The 22,866-nt window shown below is 37.2% G+C and overlaps 2 protein-coding genes across 3 annotated transcripts in view; both read left to right on the top strand.

Annotated features, from left to right (window-relative positions):
• On the top strand, positions 1-7,157 carry LOC128607596 (cytosolic sulfotransferase 3-like). Of its 2 annotated transcripts, none has more exons than XM_053624575.1 (8): positions 1-24; positions 595-727; positions 1,086-1,214; positions 1,362-1,462; positions 4,262-4,388; positions 4,498-4,595; positions 4,787-4,961; positions 7,045-7,157. In XM_053624575.1, exons 1-8 carry the CDS (start codon positions 1-3, stop codon positions 7,155-7,157), a joined length of 900 nt encoding a protein of 299 aa, XP_053480550.1. The 2 variants fall into 2 exon arrangements, with proteins under 2 accessions (XP_053480550.1, XP_053480549.1); XM_053624574.1 differs by having other exon boundaries at positions 589-727.
• An 810-nt stretch (positions 7,158-7,967) lies between these two features.
• LOC128607595 (cytosolic sulfotransferase 2-like) overlaps positions 7,968-22,866 on the top strand; it is a 15,631-nt gene continuing 732 nt past the window's right edge. Inside the window, exons 1-9 of the mRNA XM_053624573.1 lie at positions 7,968-8,524; positions 9,096-9,231; positions 10,769-10,897; positions 14,984-15,084; positions 16,804-16,930; positions 17,191-17,288; positions 19,310-19,484; positions 19,956-22,347; positions 22,451-22,866. The exon at positions 22,451-22,866 is cut by the window's right edge and continues 732 nt beyond it. Coding sequence (XP_053480548.1) covers positions 9,096-9,231; positions 10,769-10,897; positions 14,984-15,084; positions 16,804-16,930; positions 17,191-17,288; positions 19,310-19,484; positions 19,956-20,068 — 879 coding nt within the window. The 5' untranslated portion in view covers positions 7,968-8,524 and the 3' untranslated portion in view covers positions 20,069-22,347; positions 22,451-22,866. The remainder of the gene's footprint in view (positions 8,525-9,095; positions 9,232-10,768; positions 10,898-14,983; positions 15,085-16,803; positions 16,931-17,190; positions 17,289-19,309; positions 19,485-19,955; positions 22,348-22,450) is intronic.

Raw genomic sequence — 22,866 nt, 5'->3', positions numbered from 1 at the left:
ATGGAAGGATTGGATTTTTCTTCGGTGAGTCAGCTGAAAATAATATTTGAAAGTTTTGGGGAATTATATTATATTACATTATATTATATTATATTATACAATAGTATAATATAGTATAATATAGTATAGAATATTATATTGATAATATGCATAATGTCTATTAAAAACCTAATAGAGGTTCAAGACTTCATTGTGGGCAGTGAGCAGAATTTTACAAATATTTCAACCAATTATCTTCGTTTTTTGCACTGGCATTCCAGTGAAATCCATCTTTCAAACTAACTTTGTGAATTTTCAATCAAATACCAAAAGACAACAAACATCTAAATTTGCTTCTGTAAAAGTTTTATGAATCAGTGGCTCTAGATCTTGTCGCTGCATGAACTAGTTCGTAAATTCTAATTATTTATCATATTCATTATAATTAAATAAATGTGTGCTGGCAAACTTTGCATTAATTAATTCTACATGCAAATTAAATGTATTGCTGTTTCAGCAGAACTGCAATAATGTTTTAACTTTTTAAAATAGAAAATGAGTTAAAGTTAGGTTGTTTGTCTAAGTTAACAATAATGTTTAATACTACAGATGAAGTTGACCAGTCAACCAGAATTGTTTGAATTCAAAGGCATCTCTATGACCCATTTCTTCACTGATGATTGGGAAAATGTTCAGAACTTCCAGGCAAGACCAGACGACATCCTCGTGGCTACTTACCCCAAAGCAGGTATTCTGTGTATTTTAGAGCAGTTTAATCAAGAATGTTCATATGGGTCATTCTGAATAAAAGGTATGTTATTGGGCACAAAATACAAAAATATATTAATTTAATCAACTTATTAATTTTCTTATCAACTGGATAATGTGTTCTGGATCAACTCTGTGAAGTGTTCATATGGCTAATTCTGAATGAAATATATTAAATAGACTGTGATGTTATGGCTAGTTCATTCTCTGTGGGACATCATATCAATTTATTCATTTGCTTATCACCTGGAAAACCTGGATCATTTTCTGCTTTGAGCAAAGTACTTGTGCTGAGTTGATAACTTGAGCCCTCTTTCTCTCCAATTTTCTTCCACCAGGCACCACCTGGGTTTCCTACATCTTGGACCTAATTTATTTTGGCAATACAGCACCAGAGCGTCAGTCCTCAATACCCATCTACTTGCGAGTGCCTTTCCTTGAGGCGGTTATTCCTGAGACACCTACAGGTCAGTAGCCATGCTTACTCCAGTAAAATAGATTGATGTGGTAATCACCAGCTTCATCCTAAACTTTACAGTTATGTGCAGTGAAACTTGTCCATAAACCATGATGCTAACACTAAATTTGTATTGATGTTTTTCTTCTTTGTACAGGGGTTGAACTAGCAAATAATCTACCCACAACCCCACGACTCATCAAAACTCATCTACCTGTTCAGTTGGTGCCCAAGTCCTTCTGGGAACAGAACTGCAGGGTACAGTATGTGGGACTTCTTCAGTCTATGGTCTTTAATTGTATTTTTAATGGTGAAATGTAGTGTTTGGTTAGGATTCACACAAGATCTATAGGAAATGGAATACTTCTGATGTCCTCATCACCACAATAATTTTACTGTTGAATGAAATTATATTTATTGATATCTGTGTGTATTTAAATGAAGTAATATTGTGGAAAATGTGTATTTTCTACCCAAGTCAGTTATTTCTAAAACAAATATATCACGTGTAACAAGTCAAGCGTCAGAGAGTTAACAGTCTATGTATGCATGAGTGCTGAAACGGTCCAAAGTAGAGACAGTGGTAAGGACCAGATCAAAGATGTTAAATAGACATGAAATAAGACAGGAATAGAAACACTTGACTAAGACAGCAGCAGACAGAGATTGTGGCAGAGACTTGAGGCCGTGCAGGAGTGGAAGAAAATGAAGTCAGATCTGGCCACTTCCCCGCTCTTCTAGTGCTTCACTCTCGGCATCCAAGGATTCAGGCATTCAGGGATGTCTGTATGTGCTAAGTGATCAAGTTTTAAATAATCTTGAAATGATTTGTAAATTAAACCAGAAAAGTGATGCACTATGTAACATGATTGCAAGTGTGTAAATTCAGTGTACTCATTCCTTATTAAGGGCTTTCCAAACATCAGAATCAGTAGTGGAAATGCATATAAACAAGGTTGAGACTTTGCCACAAGACAAAGGAAGATGAGAGTATAAATCGATAAACTAATCAAGGACAAAACTAAGAACAGATATACACATTTAGAAAATTGCCCAATGGCAAGACAGGGGCAAAGACAGGACTGAAGCCAAAACAAAAACACATCAAACATAAAAACACATGCAGTACTCACTGTGCTAAGAAATGTGCTAGGGGAGGGGAATGAGGGAATTTGTAACACACTACAGTCCCTTTTTTGGTGTCTGATCTTCACCTGCATTGTTTTGAACATCTGCAGCCCATTTATGTTTTTGGGTTTTCACTTAAACAAACTGTGTCATGTAGTATTATATGGGTTTTAACTTGAGTTGTGTTCTTAAGTAAACAACGTATTATTACACTTTTAAAATAATGAGTCTACAGATCTATGTAGTACAGTTTTCTTTATTTTGTTCAATAAGGGAATACACCCAGTTAATAGACTGATTTAAAGATTTCAAAAGTTTTGCTACCTTACAAATAGTACACAAGATTGAAAAAAGCCTTCTTGGATCATCATCATGTTGAAGTGGCTTGTGTACTACAGTGATCCTCAGAACTATGTCACTCAGAACTATATCTGGAACACCCTTGGTGAACATATTTGAGGGAACAGGTCAGAGAAAAGATTATACTTAATAACCAGTCTCAAGGTTTAAGCCCTCACAGTTGGCATTTTCTCCAGTGGACAAAAGGGTTGCTTTGATGAAATTTTGATTCTCAGGATGGAAAACTCTGACTGTTGTATGTGCATATGCACCAAATAGGAGTTTGGAGTATTCAGCCTTCTTGGAGAAGGTGGAACAAGTGCTTAAAGGTGTACCTCCTACTGACTCCATAGAGCTCCTGGGCTACTGGACATGTTCGTAAGATAGTGATATTTGGAGGGGCATGATTGGGAGGAACAGCCTACCAGATCTGAATGTGAGTGGGGAAAATGATTTTGGACTTCTGTGCAAGTCACTGATTGTCAATAACAAACATTTTGTTGCTCATAAGTGTACTTGGTATGAGAACACCTTGGGCCAGAGGTCAGTAATTGATTTTGTAATTGTATCAGACTTGAAGCCATATGTTTTGGGCAAATGGGTGAAAAGAGAGGCAGACCAGTCAACTAATCACCACTTGGCAGTAAGAGCAACAGCTAGATTTACCTTGTAAACCTATTAGAGCAATCCAGGATTTCAACTCTCAGCTCAGAAAGGACTTCTCCCAGGTACCAAGTTAGCTCTGGGACATTGAGTCTAAATAGAAGCTGCAAGAAGGTGAGGCCAGAAGGTTATTGGTGCCTATACTAGCATTAACCATAGGATGTGCAAGTCTACTCCAGTGGTGAAGGCCATGAAATTCAATGAGGAGGCCTTTCAAGGAATGCTCAGGGTGGACTAATGATTCAAGTGAAAGGTACATGAGAGCCAGGTTGCAGCAAAAGCAGTTACAGAATTGAAAGCTTGTACATGGGAGAAGTTTAAAGTAGCCACGGAAAAAGGTGGGCCCAAAGATGTTCTGGCAAACTATTCAGTGCCTCACGAGAGGAAAACAAGATCATGCCCAAACTGTACTAAACAACTGCAGGGAAGTGTTAACCTCTACTGGGGTTATTGTTGAGAGATGGAAGGAGTACTTTGAGGAAATCCTTAAACCATCCACACCAGACCTCCAGCACACATTCAAACATTTTGCTGCTGAGTTTGAAGCAGCTGGGTTGAAACTCAGCACCTCCAAGTTCGAGGTAATGGCCCTCTTCCAGAAAAGGGTGGGATGCTCCCTTCAGGTGAGGGGAGAGACCATGCCCCAGGCAGAGGACTTTAAGTATCTTGCGAACTTATTCATGAGTGATGGAAATGTAAGCATGAGATTGACAAGTGGGTCAGGTCAGCAGCAGTACTGTCACAGTTGTTTTAAGTCGTCTGTGGTGGTGAAGCAGGAGCTCAGTTTGTGGGGGAAGATCTCTGTTTACCTCTGTCAGTCTATCCTCAAAATCAAAGAATGAATGAAAGATTTGACATTCAGCACATACTGTGTATTTAGCTCTGTATAGTGTGTTCCAGTTTGTCAATGTCTGTGGTCCTCTCTAGGTCGTCTATGTAGCTCGCAATGCCAAAGACAATGCTGTGTCTTATTTCCATTTTGATCGTATGAATGAAGTACAACCTGATCCAGGAGACTGGAACAATTATCTACAGACGTTCATGGATGGAAAAAGTAAGGCAGTTACTAAATCAAATGAGATCATTGGAGATGTGGTTTAGTGACACCAGTATTAATTATCAGTTTTAACTCAACATATAATATTTTTTCTTTGGCCTTTTAGCTGTGTTTGGACCTTGGTATGATCATGTGTGTGGTTACTGGGAGAAGAAGCAGACCTACTCCAATCTTCACTACATGTTCTTTGAGGATATGGTGGAGGTAAGGAAAGTGCAATAACTTGTCGATAGAGTGCATTGTACAGATATCTTGAAACCATTTTGTGAATAATTGTTATTGATAACTGTCACGGTGCACAAATTGTTTAGACCAGTCCCATGCAGCACAGCTTTTGTATGATGCTTAATATTGTTTGAGCTCTGATCACAGTAAGTCATTCTTCTCTTGTTTAGAGCACTGATCGTGAGGTGGAGCAGCTGTGCTCTTTCCTTGGCTTATCTACACCAACAGAAGAGAGACAGAGAATTATAAAAAATGTCCACTTTGATGTCATGAAGCAAAACAAGATGACCAACTACTCTACAGCCTCAGTCATGGATTTTACGATCTCACCATTTATGCGCAAAGGTTAACATGCAATAAAGCTCTATGGAATGTTAACATTTAATATCTGGACAACAGTCTGACCTGTTCTGCACATTACATACAGTATCTCACAAAAGTGAGTACACCCCTCACATTTTTGTAAATATTTGATTATAACTTTTCATGTGACAACACTGAAGAAATGACACTTTGCTACAATGTAAAGTAGTGAGTGTACAGCATGTGTAACAGTGTAAATTTGCTGTCACCTCAAAATAACTCAACACACAGCCATTAATGTCTAAACCGCTGGCAACAAAAGTGAGTACACCCCTAAGTGAAAATGTCCAAATTGGGCCCAAAGTGTCAATATTTTGTGTGTCCACCATTATTTTCAAACACTGCCTTAACCCTCTTGGGCATAGAGTTCACCAGATCTTCACAGGTTGCCACTGGAGTCCTCTTCCACTACTCCATTACAACATCACGGAGCTGGTGGTTATTAGAGAACTTGTGCTCCTCCACCTTCCGTTTGAGGATGCCCCACAGATGCTCAATAGGGTTTAGGTCAGTCCATCACCTTCACCCTCAGCTTCTTTAGCAAGGCAGTGGTCGTCTTGGAGGTGTGTTTGGGGTCGTTATCATGCTGGAATACTGCATACTTATCATGCTCTGCTTCAGTATGTCACAGTACATGTTGGCATTTATGGTTCCCTCAATGAATAGACGTATGAGTGCTGCCAGCATTGCTGCAGAGGTTGAAGGGGTGGGGGGTCAGCCTGTCAGTGCTCAGACCATACGCCGCACACTGCATCAAATTGGTCTGCATGGCTGTCGTCCCAGAAGGAAGCCTCTTCTAAAGCTGATGCACAAGAAATACTGCAAACAGTTTGCTGAAGACAAGCAGACTAAGGACATGGATTATGAGACCAAGATAAACTTATTTGTTTCAGATGGTGTCAAGCGTGTTTGGTGGCAACCAGGTGAGGACTACAAAGACAAGTGTGTCTTGCCTACAGTCAAGCATGGTGGTGGGAGTGTCATGGTCTGGGGCTGCATGAGTGCTGCCAGCACTGGGGAGCTACAGTTCATTGAGGGAACCATGAATGCCAACATGTACTGTGACATACTGAAGCAGAGCATGATCAGTATGCATTATTCCAGCATGATAACGACCCCAAACACACCTCCAAGATGACCACTGCCTTGCTAAAGAAGCTGAGGGTGAAGGTGATGGACTGGCCAAGCATGTCTCCAGACCTAAACCCTCTTGAGCATCTGTGGGGCATTCCTTAAACGGAAGTTGGAGGAGCACAAGATCTCTAACATTCACCAGCTTCGTGATGTCATCATGGAGGAGTGGAAGAGAACTCCAGTGGCAACCTGTGAAGCTCTGGTGAACTCCATGCCCAAGAGGGTTAAGGCAGTGCTGGAAAATAATGGTTTCCACACAAAATATTGACACTTTGGGCCGAATTTGGACATTTTCACTTAGGGATGTACTCACTTTTGTTGCCAGCGGTTGAGACATTAATGGCTGTGTGTTGAGTTATTTTGAGGGGACAGCAAATTTACACTGTTACACAAGCTGTACACTCACTACTTTACATTGTAGCAAAGTGTCATTTCTTCAGTGTTGTCACATGAAAAGATATAATCAAATATTTACAAAAATGTGAGGGGTGTACTCACTTTTGTGAGATACTGTATCTAAAGTTTCTATAAGCACATGCCTGCCTGATCCTAATCCACTGATTTCTTTGAATATTGAAAAACGTGAATGATGACTTCCTGATTCTACAGTAGTAGTAATGACTATGGCCGAGCTGTCCCCTATGCAGGAATTCATATACTCTATTTGTGTTTGCATTAATGCATGTAACTAGCTAGCCAAACATGGAAATGGGCTGCACGTTAGAGCTTTCACTTGCCTGGTGGGCTAACTACTAAATGTATAATTTATTATACACCACTGTGACTTATATACCTATGGTGTGTGGTCAAAAAAGGAATGCAAGTGAAAAGTCTTGGTAACTCTTAACATGATGATAGCTCTTGATAATTTGGTTTGTAATTTCTATAGTCTGATGTTTCTCTCTGTCTCCATACATTTTATTTTCTCCAGGTAAAGTTGGAGATTGGAAGAATCACTTCACCGTGGCTCAGAATGAGCAGTTTGACAAACACTATAAACAGAAGATGAAGAACTCGACTTTAAAGTTCCGCACAGAGATTTAGGACATCATGAGACCTGAGAATTGTAATTTACATGGTGATTAATTTCAGTCCATTCTGCCTGCATTTTAAGTTGTGAACTGCGCATATTGTAAGAAATAATATTTTTTAACAATAAATTTTGCTACGACACTGATTTGTATAAAAATTACTACTAGTTTACATTGTTTGCTACAAATGCAAATACAATGCTAGACTTTCTCACTCTTTAAATGTCTACAGAATATTTCTGTAGCTCTTTCAGATAAAAAAGACATTTAGGCAGTATTTAACTGTGAATATGCAAATATTAAATTTTCTCCAAGCAATTTGAAATATCGAGTTTATACATTCAGAATTATATATTTAATACCATTTGTCAGATAGGTACAGTACAATGCTTGTAAATTCAATGGATGCTTTATTTTAATGCACCAACAGACAAAATTGATATTGCTTTAGAAGACAACAAAAAAGAGGGGTTTATATGAAAGAGGCGATAAGACCCAGGTCCAAAGTTCCGGAGTTGGTAATGACCAAGCCATGATTATATAATAAATAAAATTGACTAACTTTGGGCTTTGGCTCTCTCAGGTGGCCATTCCTGCATGTGACATTTTCATAACCAACAATTTAGAGTCTTGTACACAGAAAAAATCTCAAAGGGTGGGCGAAAGGACCATCATAATAATATCAACAATATCAATACCAAAATACTCAAATAAAGTAGTCTTGTAAATCCTGTAATAATATATTGCAGTTTGACAACTCCTTTCAGAAGAATATAGTTAAGGCATGCTCAAAAAGTTTTTTTTAATGTTTTGAAATGTTTAATTGCATAGTATAATTTATGTGTGTGTTTGTTGGTTAGTTTGTTTGATCATTCATGATGTGACTAAGGACTGATCTTATTCTGATTCAGAGAAAAGAATGCAGTATTATATTGTGGAAAAAGTATGAAAAGCCTGTTTTGTTTTGATTTGAAATTATGTAAAGATAAAGTTCATTAAAACTGTTTTATTCCTCAGTGGAAAGAAGAATTGAGACAAATGAAATGTTCTTTCGTTTATGCAGCTTCCTGCGTCCCCTTTTCTCACTTGTTAAAGTACCTACAACATTACATATGACAATCCAAAATTTCCTATTAAATATCTTACAAATCAAAATGTTCCCAAAAAACTATATATTTGATTAACTTTGTCTTCTGCATAGATTATGCCTAGTCTCAAAGAAGTTTGAAGGGAAGTAATGAAACACACTGACCCAGTCATATAAGCAATAACAGTAGTAAGGGAGAGAGGGTGGAGACTAAGTAAACTTTGCTCTGAGAAAGCTAAATCTGTAAGAAGGAAACGCTGTTGGAAAAGGCTGTCACGTAACACTTTTAAAGAGTGAGTCAAACTGTTTAAATATTTGTTTATTTGGTATATTTGAGCATGTAAAGTACACATGCATACTTCAGTTATACATGTTTTTAGGAATTCAGTACTGGATCACTGTAAAAAATCATATTTGTGATATTGTTTAGTACTGTTTAATGCTAATTTCAAGGGGATATTATTAGGTTGTCGCATACATAGAGTGAGTCATACTATTTATATATTTGGTAGCATGTTGAGTCATATACACAAACCCGCCTGTTGAATATTTGGATTTGCTATTCATAAGCCAGACTGGTTGCTGCTCTTATAAAATATCTCTGCAGTTTAGCTGCAAACATTAAAGGAATGTTGGCTTGAGTGTGGTGTTCATTTCCGATTTACTGTAGCTCTAGAAACTAAACAAATACAACAGTCAGTGAATGTGCAACATCAAGACCATTTTAATAGATACTTAAAACATAACATAAAGGACAGTCATATATGGGGACAAAAGGTTGGAAATACAGAGTACCGGTGTATTCCTGAGCAAGTTAGTACAAGCCCTCTACAAATATCTATGTTCCAACGATTTCTCTCTTAGATGGATCTGTCGCGTCCAAAGCTGTTTGACTTCCATGGTGTGTCTATGACACATGTTTTCACGGACAACTGGGACAAAGTCCATAACTTCAAAGCTAAACCCGATGATATTGTTGTTGCCACTTATCCCAAAGCAGGTAACGTGCATACAGTGGTGCTTGAAAGCTTGTGAATCCTTAATAATTTTCTACATTTCTCCATAAATATGACCTAAAATATCATCATATTTTCACACACATCCTAAAAGTAGACACAGAGAACCCAATTAAATAAATGAGCAAAACATTTTTCATACTTTTTTATACTTGGTCATTTATTTATTGAGAAAAATGATCCAATATTACATATCCATGAGTGGCAAAAGTGTATGAACCTGTAGAATTAGCAGTTTAATCTGAGTCAGGTGTTTTCGATCAATGGGATGACAATCAGGTGTGAGTGAGCATCCTATTTCAGTTAAAGAACAGGGATCTATTAAAGTCTGATCTTCACAACACATGTTTGTGGAAGTTTATCATGACATGAACAAAGGAGCTTTCTCAGGACCTCAGAAAAAGAGTTGTTGATGATCATCAAAAGTTATAAAACTATCTCTTAAGAGTTTGGACTCCACCAATCCACAGTCAGATTGTGTAAAAAATTTTTTAGGGATTTCATGACCATTGTTGCCTTAGCCAGGAGTGGTTGACCAACAAAGATCACTCCAATAGCAAGACTTGTAATAGTCTGTGAGGTTACAGAGGAACCCAATTTAACTTCTAAGCAACTAAAAGCCTCTCTCACATTGGCTAATGTTAATGTTCATGAGTCCACCATCAGGAGAACACTGAACAACAATGGTGTGCATGGCTAGGTTGCAAGGAGAAAGTCACTGCTCTCCAAAAGAACATTGCTGCCTGTCTGTAGTTTGCTAAAGATGATATCGACAAGCAAGAAGGCTATTGAAAAAATGTTTTGTGGATGGATGAGACCAAACTAGAATTTTTGGTTTAAATGAGAAGTGTTATGTTTGGAGAAAGGAAAACACTGCTTTCCAGCATATGAACCTTATCCTATCTGTGAAACACACTGGTAGTAATATCATGGGCTGTTTTGCTGCATCTGGGACAGGGCGGCTTGCTATCATTGATGGAACAATCAATTCTGAATTATATCAGCAAATTCTAAAGGAAAATGTCAAGACATTTGCCCATGAACTGAATCTCAAGAGAAAGTGGGTCATGCAGCAAGTCCCACACAAGCACACAAGTCAGTCTACCAAAGAATGGTTAAAGAAGAATAAAGTTAATGTTTTGGAATGGTCAAGTCAATGTCCTGAACTTAATTGAATAGATACCCACCAACACCTCAGAGTTGAAGCTGTTCTGTACTGAGGAATGGACTAAAATTCCTCCAAGCCGATGTGCAGGACTGATCAACAGTTACCGGAAATGTTTAGTTGCAGTTATTACTTCACAAACGAGTCACACCAGATACTGAAAGCAAAGGTTCACATACTTTTGCCACTCACAGATATGTAATATTGGATCATTTTCTTCAATATAATCTGATGATGTTTTAGGTCATATTTATGCAGAAATGTAGAAAATGGTTCAGTTGCTCAGTGCTAAAAAAACACTTTTTAAATTTTAGTTTTTAAATCTGATTTTCTTTTTCAACCCCTCTCTTTTTCAGGCACCACTTGGCTCTGCTACATTCTTGACCTACTGTATTTTCATCAGACGTGTCCTGAGCGTGAAAAATCTCTCCCAATCTATGAGAGAGTGCCATTTTTAGAGTTGATCTATCCACCCTATCCTACAGGTCAGAATGTCTCCACCAAGACATCTTAACAATTTCACTGTCATTACACGAGTGTCACTGACATTTATCAAAACAGTAAAGAATAAAACACAATAGGGTGTGCAGTTATAGAAACAATCAATGTTGGTTTACTGTTACCACCCAGAACTTGATTATTTCCCAGTAACAGCATGCCCCAAAGTATTTTATTTCCTCTTATACCAAAGCAATTTGCCATCAATTAATTTTTTTTATGTTCATTGTGGATAAAAAGTCTATACACCCCTGTTAGAAATGCAGGGTTTTTTGATGTAAAAAAAATAAATAAAAAATCATGGCAGCTCTTTTTTCCCACATTTAATGTTATATAGCATCCAACAAAATTCAAGTCAAAAACAAACTGAAACATTGTTGGAAAAAATAAACTGTTGTCTGGGTACTGCCAATTCAAATCCTGACGATGCCACAGCCATCCATAGTGCTATGTACTTATGATCAGATCACTCAGGATGCAGGTTAATTCCAGGTGTGAGCAGGACCCAACAGAGTGAAACTGGCTTTAAGGGAGGGCAGTGTGGGGTACTTTGTTTCACAGTGACACTAGCCAAGTGAGTTCATGCATGTGGAAGGGGGTAGATAGCACTTTCCTCTGAGTGAGTTACACTGCCCTGTGATGCAGCATGAGCAGCAGTTCGAAATTATGTATTTTGCTGTATCTCAGAAGAGGTACGTGATAGCCTTCACCCTCCCTGATTGGTATCTGCCATATGATAGGGTAGAGCTAACTGGTGGGAATTGGCCAAGACTAAAATAGGGAGCAAATTGGGGAGGAAAAAAATGATCATACACCTGTCATCAACTAAGTGATTCTGATTAACCCCAAATAAAGATCAGCTGTTTCTGTAGGATTTTGTTGACATCTTGGTTTCATCTGACTTACAGTGTAGGGAATCTTATTGTCAAAAGCTACCGATTAGAAAAAGTGAAAAAAAAATACAAAGGAATTTCCAAAACATTTGATGTACCATGGAACACAGTGAAGGCCATCCAAGTGAAAAAAATGGGGCAGCACGGTGACATTACAAAAAACAGGAAGCCCCTCCAAAACTGACAAAAGGACAAGAAGAAAACTTATCACACTAATAAAACTTATTATCTTAACATTAAATATCTGGTAAGTACTGGTCAGTTCCTGTATGAGACAACAAACTGTTGTATTCTTAACCTAAATTTCCTCTGTACGTGTGTGAACTTTTCACCTGCGCCTGGATACTTCCCTCTTCAACAGTCCACCTATCAGATCTTCCTATGCAACCACCAAATCGTTTAATGTCAACTGTCGGAACTTTCTCATACTTGTGCTGGTATGCTCTTACACAACCACCACACTGTCTACTGTCAAAAGCCAACTGTTTTTATCTTTTAAGATTTCACTTGACTCTTCAATATTAATTATCTATATTTTATCCATTAGTTTATATACTTTATATCTTATTTTATCCCAAATTTCCGACAACAGCCCCAAATACCAATCTAGATTGGTGCAAAACCTGCAGGGCTCCGCTATACAGCTGAAGATGAACAAAAAAATTCACCTTACAGCACGATAACAACCCAACACACAAATCCAAGTAAAAAATGAATTCAAAGAGGAAGATCGTTTTGGAATGGCCCAGTTGGAGCCCAGATCTAAATCCTATAAAAATCTGTGGAATAACTTGAAGAGGGCTGTGCACTGGAGATCCTCTTGCAATTTTATAGATCTCAAGCATTTTTGCAAGGATGCAGGAACCAGGTTATTTAAGTTTTTTCTTTTTTTCCCCCCAAAACATTTCTTTTTTTTTTTCATTTTAATTTTGTTGATTGCTATATCACATTAAAAGTGGAAATATTTCTGACATGATTGATCTTGGTTTGATTTATCCTGCCATTTTAACAGGGGTGTGTAGATATTTTATACCCACTGTATTAATGAATGACGCATCATATTTGTAATTATTTATGGTTACATTTTAATGTTGTCGAACATCCATCAAACAAATTAGTTTATTTTCTCTCTCTTCAAGTTACTAAGACAAATAACACGGCTCATCAAGTTACCACGAAACCAGTAGGTGCAAAAAGTAAGGGTTAGGGTTAGAAAACTCTTGAGGAACTGCCTGTGGTGAAAATGTTTATTGACTGTTACAAAGCACTGACACTGGAGATTCCTTTCATAAACTTGAACAAATTTCTCTGTATTGAAAGCTTAACTATATTAACGATTATGTATTTACAATTCCATTTACAACCCCAATTCCACAAAAGTTGGGAGGCTGTGTAAAATGTAAATAAAAACAGAATGCAATGATTTGCAAATCTCATACACCCATACGTTATTCAAAATAGAACATAGAAAACATATCAAATGTTTAAACTGAGGAAATGTACCATTTTAAGGTACAACATTTATTTAAGGAAAAAAAAAGAAGGTGATTTTGAATTTGATGGCCGCAACACATCTCGAAAAAGTTGGGATGGGGCAACAAAAAGCTGGAAAAGTAAGTGTTACAAAAAAGAAACAGCTGGAGGTTAATTGGCAACAGGTCAGTAATGTGATTGGGTATAAAAAGAGTATCTTAGAGAGATGGAGTCTTTCAGAAGTAAAGATGGGCAGAGGTTCAGCAATCTGCGAAAACTGCGTCTACAATTTGTGGAACAATTTCAGAATAATGTTCCTCAACATAAAATTGCGCAGACTATGAATATCTCATCATCTAAAGTTCATAATATCACCAAATGATTCTGAGAATCTGGAGAAATCTCTCTGCACAAGGGACAAGGGTGAAAATCAATATCGCATGCCCGTTATCTTCGGGCCCTCAGGAGGCACTGCATTAAAAACAGGCCTGATTCTGTAATGGAAATCACTGCATGGGCTCAGAAACACCTCCAGAACCCATTGTCTGTGAACACAGTTCACCGTGCCATCCACAAATGCTCTGTCCTGCAAAGAAGAAGCCATATGTGAACATGATCCAGAACTGCAGCCGTGTTCTCTGGGCCAAAGCTCATATAAAATGGACTGAGGCAAAGTGAAAAACTGTTCTGTGGTCAGACGAATCTAAATTTTAAATTCTTTTTGGAAACCATCGACACCACATCCTCTAAACTAAAGAGGACTAAACAGGAGAGGGACCATCCAGCTTTTTATCAGCGCTCAGTTCAAAAGCCTGCATCTCTGATGGTATGGGGGTGCATTAGTGCCTATGGAATGGGCAGCTTGCACATCTGGAAAGGCACCATCAATGCTGAAAGGTATAAACAGGTTTTAGAGCAACATATGCTTCCATCCAGATTTCATCTCATCTTTACCTCTGAGAGATCCTGCCTCTCTAAGATACTCTTTTTATACCCTATCATGTTACTGACCTGTAGCCAATTAACCTAATTAGTTGCAAAATGTTTCTCCATCTTTTTCTTTTTAGTAACACTTTCTTTTCTAGCCTTTTGTTGCCCCTGTCCCAACTTTTTTGAGACCTGTTGCAACCATCAAGTTAATTGCACCAAAATTACCTTTGGTACAATTGTCAGAGCTGCTGTTATGGACAATTAATCAACCTTCAGAATTGAAACTTCAACAGTATAATATACAAGAGTTTATTTTCTAAATAAATCATTACCTACAAAGCAAAAAAGTAGTCTTTTTTGAAATGGTCGTCGTAGACAAAAAGCTTACTGGTGTCTTTTTTTCTGGAAAAAATACCGTACTGTGCAAAAGTCTTAGGCAAATGCCTACAAGGCAAAAGTCGTACAGCAAAGATGCCTTCAAAAATAATGAAATTAAATGTTTCTGCAAAATCCAGCAGCCATCACTATGTTTTTTGTCTGAAAAGTGTCTCTTACCACTTAATATGCTGCTTTCTTTACTGACATACAAACATTTTCCTGTAAAATTTAATTATGTGTTGGAAAACTAATGCTTGGGAATCGAAAGGTTTTTGTACTGACTCAATAATGTAGAAGTCATAAAATAAAAATCTATAATAACGTTTGTACTTTTAAAAAAAAATAGGGTGCCTAAATCTTTTTCACACTTCTGTATGGTTTTTGTTTTAACTCCCACAGGAACAGACATGGCAGATACACTGCCTACCTCTCCTCGCCTCATCAAAACTCATCTGCCTGTTCAATTTCTACCCAAGTCCTTCTGGGAGCAGAACTGCAGGGTACTCTTTAACAGAATTGTGAACTGTTCTTAGTAATACATGGGTGGAGAAAATAACGTAAATATGTACTGTAACAATATACTAATATCAAGGACCTAAGTAAGGAATAGGGCCACCCTTTGGCTCCAAAAGAGCTTTAATCCTTCTTGCAATGCTGTCAGAGAGGTCCTGAATGGTTTGAGAATGGATATTGAATCATGCTTTAAGAAGAAATAATTCCCATTGTTTGAGGCATTAATAAGGTAGATATATATTTTTTAAAAATCTGTGCTCCTGAACTTCCCATAAAGATTCAATAATGTATTAATTTGGTGATTGGAAGGTTCTTGAATTTATCCTGGTGTTCATCAAAAAACCCTTTTCATCAAAAATACTTTTATCATCCTGGAATACGGGAACACTAATAAAGAGTGATTGCGTCATAAGGTGCATCCGGTCCTGTAAAATATAATATATATTTAATAAAAATATTGGCTGTTACACAGCCATGCAAAGCAATCAGTGGATCTAATGAATTCCAGAAGATACCTGCCCATACCATTAAAGATCCCTCACCATATGTGACAACTAGCAGCAGATATGTGGTTTCAAGGCATCCTTTAGCATTGTCCAAATAGGTCTATAAAATATCCTAAATTATACAATAAATTAAATAAAATTTGGGTTGGGGGTTCGATTCCCACCATGGCCCTGTGTGTGTAGAGTTTGCATGTTCTCTCCCTGTTGCGGGGGTTTCCTCCCTGTCAGGATTTCGCCTCGCGCAAAGCGCTGGAGCACGCGTTGTGCTCTGAAACCCGAATCGCGAGCTCAAAGCGTGAGCATGCACTTCTGGGTTTGTCAGTGACATTGACTTTGTTTACTTCAGACATGTGTGTTTTCTTATGGTTTATGTCCTGTCTCTGCCCCTGTATCGTCATTGGTCATCATTAGTCTCAGCTGTTTTGTGTTCATCCTTGATTACGTTTGATATTTAAACCACTTGTGTATCTAAATTTAATGGTTCAGTGCAAAGTATTGTGTGAGCTTTCCATGTACCAAGCCTTGTTCATAGTTTCCTGTCTCATAGTTTTGATCCTGTTCTCGACCTCGATGTTTGATTCTTGTTTAGCCTAGTTCATGCCGTTTGCCAATCACCTGACCTTTTGCCTGTTTTGACCACACTACTGATTCACGTTTTGGATTTGTCTGCCTGCCTCTCTTTAATAAAGCGCCTATCTGCAATTGCATCCGTCCTAACGTCCATTACGTGACACTCCCCAAGTCCAAATACATGCATGGTAGGCTGATTGGTGCATGTGTAGTGTATATCTTTTCTTTGTTAAATAACATGTTTTTTTAAAACTTCATTTATTATTAGACTTCATAAGTTGAAATGATAACATATGCATAATATAATAAACAAATCAGAATAGATAATTCAACTAAGTTGTGGGTTATAGTAAGTTTATAAATTATAGTTAAATTCTAATAAATTGTACTTAATGCATACATTTTTATATTATTTATAATTAAATAACTGCATGCATACGTTTTATATATATATATATATATATATATATATATATATATATATATATATATATATATAACACACACACACACACACACACACACACACACACACACACATATATATATATATATATATATATATATATATATGAATTTTTGCAAAATATTTTCTACTAGTGACAGAAGCTCTGTTATTTCTGTTTGCAGATAGTTTATGTTGCTCGCAATGCTAAGGACAATGTTGTTTCCTATTTCCACTTTGACCGCATGGAGAGAATACAACCCGAGCCAGGAGACTGGAACAGTTTCTTACAAAGATTCAAAGATGGAAAGAGTGAGTGAATAAGTGAATATGACATGTGTGTGTGTGTGTGTGTGTGTGTGTGTGTGTGTGTGTGTGTGTGTTTAAAGAATAGTAACAAGTCAATTTTCTAAATTTAGTTCGGTTACACAGTTTGGGCATTTTATAGCTACATGCAAACAGAACTATGAACAGTTTTGAAAATTGCTGCATTGAGAGAAAAGGTACTGTGTATGGTCAGTAAAACCCTACTCCATCACAGTGTACTAATAATCTCTATATTGTATGGACAGTGGTGTTCGGCTCCTGGTATGACCATGTGTGTGGATGGTGGGAAAAGAAACAGACGTACTCCAAAATCCACTACATGTTCTATGAGGATCTGGTGGAGGTGAGACCCTGAGTGCAAATTTTAATACATAAGAGGAAACCAGCCACTTGATTTTCAGCAGTGCCAAATAAAACAATGTGCAGAAGTAATGCAAAGGAGAAAAATATGCAACAAAAACAGTAAACATATCATGGAATCCAGGGAGTGGGATGCAACTGCAGAAATTCGTTAATAACAAAACAAAACAAAAACAAGCGAAGACTGGAAAAACAATGAGCAAGGTGGCAACATGACAATATTTAGGTGAGCAAAAGTATAGGAATAGAAGTCAATTAAAGTTGCTGTTATTTTGTCCACTGCCTGTTATGTGCCTGTTAATTTAACTTTGCATCTTATAAGAAAGCAATAAAACACAATGGGATTTGCTATTATAGGTAAATAATCAACAACTGAGTGCTATAATAAAGTTCGATGTGAAAAGGAGTTTCAGCTACCACCCTAAAAAGGATTGTTTTCTTTGTTAAATAATGTTTTTTTTTTAACTTAATTTATTATTAGATTTCATAAGGTGAAATGATAATGTATGCATAATATAATAAATAAATCAGGATAGAGAATTCAACCACATTGTGGGTTATACTAATTTTTATAAGTTTAAAACAAAAGTATAGGAACAGAAGTAAATTAAATTAAACAATACTTGATATTTGGTTGCATATCCCTTGCTTGCAATAACTGCACCAAACCTGTGACTCAATGACATCACCAAATTGTTGGTTCCTTCTTTTGTGTTGGTTTTCCAGGCTTTTACCTCAGCTTCTTTCAGTTGTTTGTTTTACGGGGTTTCTTCCTTCAGTCTCCTCTTCAGGAAATGAAATGTTAGTGTCTGGCGATTGACTTGGTCAGTCTAAAACCTTCCAATTTTCCCCCTGATAAAGTTCTTTGTTGAGTTGGCAGTGTGTTTTGGATCATTGTCTTGTTGCATGATAAAGTTTTACAGATTTGGATGAATTTCTCTATAAACTGGCAGACAAAATGTTCCTGTAAACTTCTGAATTCATTCTGATGCTACCATCATGAGATACATCATCAATCAATATTACTGAACCTGTTCCAGAAGCAGCCATGCAAGCCCAAGCTATGACACTACCTCTACCATGGTTAACAGATGAGCTTGTATGTTTTGGATCATGAGCAGATCCTTTCTTTCTCCACACTTTGGCCTTTCCATCACTTTGGTAGAGGTTAATCTTGGTTCCAGAACTTTTGCAGCTCATCTCTGTATTTCTTTGTGAATTCCAATCTGGCTTTCCAATTCTTGCCGCTGATAAATTTTTTGCATCTTGTGGTATGGCCTCTATATTTCTGCTCTTGAAGTCTTCAAACGATGGATTGTGACACCTTCACCCCTGCCTTGTGGAGGTTGTTGGCGATGTCACTGACTGTTGTTTTTGGGTTTTTCTTCACAGCTATCACAATGTTTCTGTCATCAGCTGTTGTTGTTTTCCTTGGCCGACCCATTCAGTGTCTGTTGCTCAATACACCAGTGGTTTCTTTCTTTTTCAGGACATTCCAAATTGTTGTATTGGTTATGCCCAATGTTTGTGCAATGCCTCTGACTCATTTTCCCTCTTTTCACAGCTTCAAAATGGCTTGCTTTTCTCCTATAGACAGCTCTCTGATCTTCATGTTGGCTTATCCTTTTTAACAAGTGTGGTCTTCACAGGTGAAACTGAAGGCTAAAACCAAGAGTAGATGTTCAGAACTATTTATTGTTTAAACAATCAACCTACGAAGACGCACCTGGGTAACAAGAAACACCTGTCAGTCAAGTGTTCCAATATTTTTGCTCGCCTACACATTGGGTGTTCTGATACAAAATGTACAATGTCCTATGTCACACATCTACATATAAATACCAGGAAATAAAAGCTGAAATTCTAAACTCTCTTCTCATATTCATCTTTAGATCTCAAATGAATCTAACCCTAACCCTAACCCTTGCTGTTCCAATAACTTTGTAATGGACTGTATGTTGTTAGCAATAATTATTAGCATCTTTTACTGTACTGGTTTTTCAGGATACTGGCCGTGAGCTCAAAAACCTTTGCTCCTTTCTTGGTTTATCCACATCTGAAGAAGAGAGGAAGAAAATCATAGAATGTGTTCAGTTTGATGTCATGAAGGCGAATCCTATGACTAATCTCACTGATGATCAAACACTAGACTTCAGTGTCTCTCAATTCCTGCGTAAAGGTAAGTTTACAAAAAAGATGAGTCAACTGATTAGTGCTTGTGCCTTTGCCTTCATTACCTCAGCCAGAGTTGGGTGTACTTTGTAACACGTTACTGTATTTGAATTACTTTTTCTGATACAGTAATGTAACGCATTACATATTTGGAGCGGTTTGTCCTACGTAACTAAACATCAGTAAATGAAGACAGCGGTGTTGTGATTTTATATCTTCAGTGAATGGAGGTGAGACCAATCAGACAGGGTTTACAGGAAAATATGTGGAAATACTCATGTCTTACTGGCTGACAGCTCTTAATTCTGCCAAACGCTAGCTCACACAGTCAATGTGAGGAATAATGTATATACGCCATGATTATGTTTTACATGCAGTAATCAGTAATGTAATCAAATTTTAAAGTAGTAATTAGTAATCTGTAGTGGATTACTTTTTTGGAGTAACTTACCCAACACTGATCTCAACACATTTTCAGGTAAAGTCGGTGACTGGAAGAATCACTTCACTGTGGCTCAGAATGAGCAGTTTGATGAACACTACAAGCAGAAAATGAAGAACACAACTTTACAGTTCCGCACAGAGATTTAGGGTGGTTTCTGGAGAAAATCAGGAAAATGTAGTTGAAGCAACAATGATTCGTTAATAGGCAGTGGTATTAAATCGACCTCAATTCATAATCTTTATGTTTAATCATCTTTCTCCATGTATTCAACAAATCAATCAGGGTTATCAATCAAATCAATCAGTATGTTAATGTAAACAGGCTACTCTTGTATAAAACATAAAATTGTGACATTGCATAAAACAATCACTTATTTATGCATAAGTATTGTTGAGGTAGGGGATATGACCTACAATTATTGTTATTATTATTATTATTATTATTATTATTATTATTATTATTACCGTTGATAATATGCTTTGTATTTTCTCTAGGAAATGTTAGCTCAGAATGAGCAGTTTGACAAATAATCAGTTTGACAAACACTACAACTCAACTTTACAGTTCCGCACACAGATTTCGGACATCACGAGACCTCAGAATTGTAATTTACAGGAATAATATTTTTGAACAATTCATTTTTCTAGGATACTGATTTGTACAAAGCAACACTGCTTCCTAGATTTTCTCACTCTTTAAATGTCTACAGAACATTTCTGCAGCTCTTTTGTTAAATAAACATTATCGGATAAGAAGACATTTAGGCATTATTTAACTGTGAATTTTCTCCAAGCAATTTGACATAATTTGAGTTTATAAATTCAAATTAGATATTTAATTCCATTTGTCACACAGGTACATGCTTGTAAATTCAATGGAAGCTTTATTTTAATGCACCAACATACAACATTTATATTGCTGTAGAAGACAATGAAAAAAGAGGGGTTTATATGAAAGAGGCAATAAGACCGAGGTCCAAAGTTCCAATGCTGGTAATGACCAAGCCATGATTATGTAATAAATAGAATTGACTAACTTTGGGCTTTGGCACTCTCATTTCAGCATGTGACATTTTCATAACCAATAATTTAGAGTCTTGTACACAGAATTTGAGTGACAAATAAACTTTGGGCTTTGGCTCTTTCATTCCAGCATGTGACATTTTCATAACCAACAATTTAGAGTCTTGTACACAGAATCTGAGTGACAGTAAAAAGAGCAACACAATCTAAAAGGGTGTGCGAAAGGGCCATGCATTATTGAAAAATGCATAAATGAGTCAGTGGAGACAAAACACACAAATAAAGTAGTCTTTTAAATCCTGTAATAATATCTCGTAGTTTGACAACTCCTTTAAGAAGAATATAGTTAATGCATGCTCAAAAGGTTTTTAAAAAAAAAGTTTTCAAATGTTTCATTGCATAGTATAATTTATGTGTGTGTTTGTTGGTTAGTTTGTTTGATCATTCATGATGTGACTAAGGACTGATCTTATTCTGATTCGGAGAAAAGAATGCAGGATTATAGTGTGGAAAAAGTATGAAAAGCCTGTTTTGTTTTGATTTGAAATTATGTAAAAATAAATTTCATTAAAACGTCTAACACACTGACCCAGTCATATAATCAGTAAAAGTAGTAAGGGAGAGAGGGTGGAGACTAAGTAAACTTTGCTCTGAGAAAGCTAAATCTGTAAGAGGGAAACGCTGTTGGAAAAGGCTGTCATGTAACACTTTTAAAGAGTGAGTCAAACTGTTTAAATATTTGTTTATTTGGTATATCTGAGCATGTAAAGTACACATGCATACTTCAGTTATACATGTTTTTAGGAATTAAGTATTGCATCACTGTGAAAATTCAGATTTGTGGTATTGTTTATTGCTGTTTAATGCTAATTTCAAGGGGATATTATTAGGTTGTCGCATACATAGAGTGAGTCATACTATTTATATATTTGGTAGCATGTTGAGTCATATACACAAACCCGCCTGTTGAATATTTGGATTTGCTATTCATAAGCCAGACTGGTTGCTGCTCTTATAAAATATCTCTGCAGTTTAGCTGCAAACATTAAAGGAATGTTGGCTTGAGTGTGGTGTTCATTTCTGATTTACTGTAGCTCTGGAATCTAAACAAATACAACAGTCAGTGAATGTGCAACATCAAGACCATTTTAATAGATACTTAAAACATAAAGGATAGACATATATGGGGACAAAACATTGGTAATACACAGCACCAGTATATTCCTGAGCAAGTTAGTAGAAGCCCTCTACAAATATCTATGTTCCAGCGATCTCTCTTCCAGATGGATATGTCGCATCCAAAGCTCTTTGACTTCCATGGTGTGTCTATGAGACATGTTTTCATGTCCAGAACTTCAAAGCTAAACCAGACGACATTGTTGTTGCCACTTACCCCAAAGCAGGTAACTTGCATATATGGTTCAGTTGTTCATTGCTAAAAAAACCAACAATAGTTTTTAAGTATTAGTTTTTAAATCTGGCTTGATAAACCCCTCTCTTTTTCAGCACCACTTGGCTCTGTTACATTCTTGACCTCATCTCCAGAGCTCCAGCCTGAGACCCACGGGCTCCACCTTGAGCCCCTGCTGGCTGCGTGGTAGCTGTTGCTCCACACCCAAGCCAGACTGGGGATATCGTGTCATCTCCCTACAGTATGGAAAAGACCACCCTGCAGCTGTACCCTGGAGAATATGTCTTCCTGGCCCCGTTAGGGATGACAGTCGAGTGAACTTGAAAATTCTTAGGAACATCTGGTCTGTGTGTCCAGGACCCCCACCTAAACTTATTTTGCGCTTCGGGAGCTGCGAGTTAAAGGGGGGATTCTGTCATGGAAATACCGGAAAGGGGAATAGAGACTACATTTCCTATCAGACAGTGCACCTCACATGACCACATCACATGACTGTCTGCACCTGTTCTCA

Source organism: Ictalurus furcatus, chromosome 5 (genome assembly GCF_023375685.1).
Source record: "Ictalurus furcatus strain D&B chromosome 5, Billie_1.0, whole genome shotgun sequence".
NCBI lineage: Eukaryota > Metazoa > Chordata > Actinopteri > Siluriformes > Ictaluridae > Ictalurus > Ictalurus furcatus.
The sequence above is the reverse complement of the archived record's forward strand: the minus strand, read 5'-3'. Positions and strand labels throughout refer to the sequence as shown.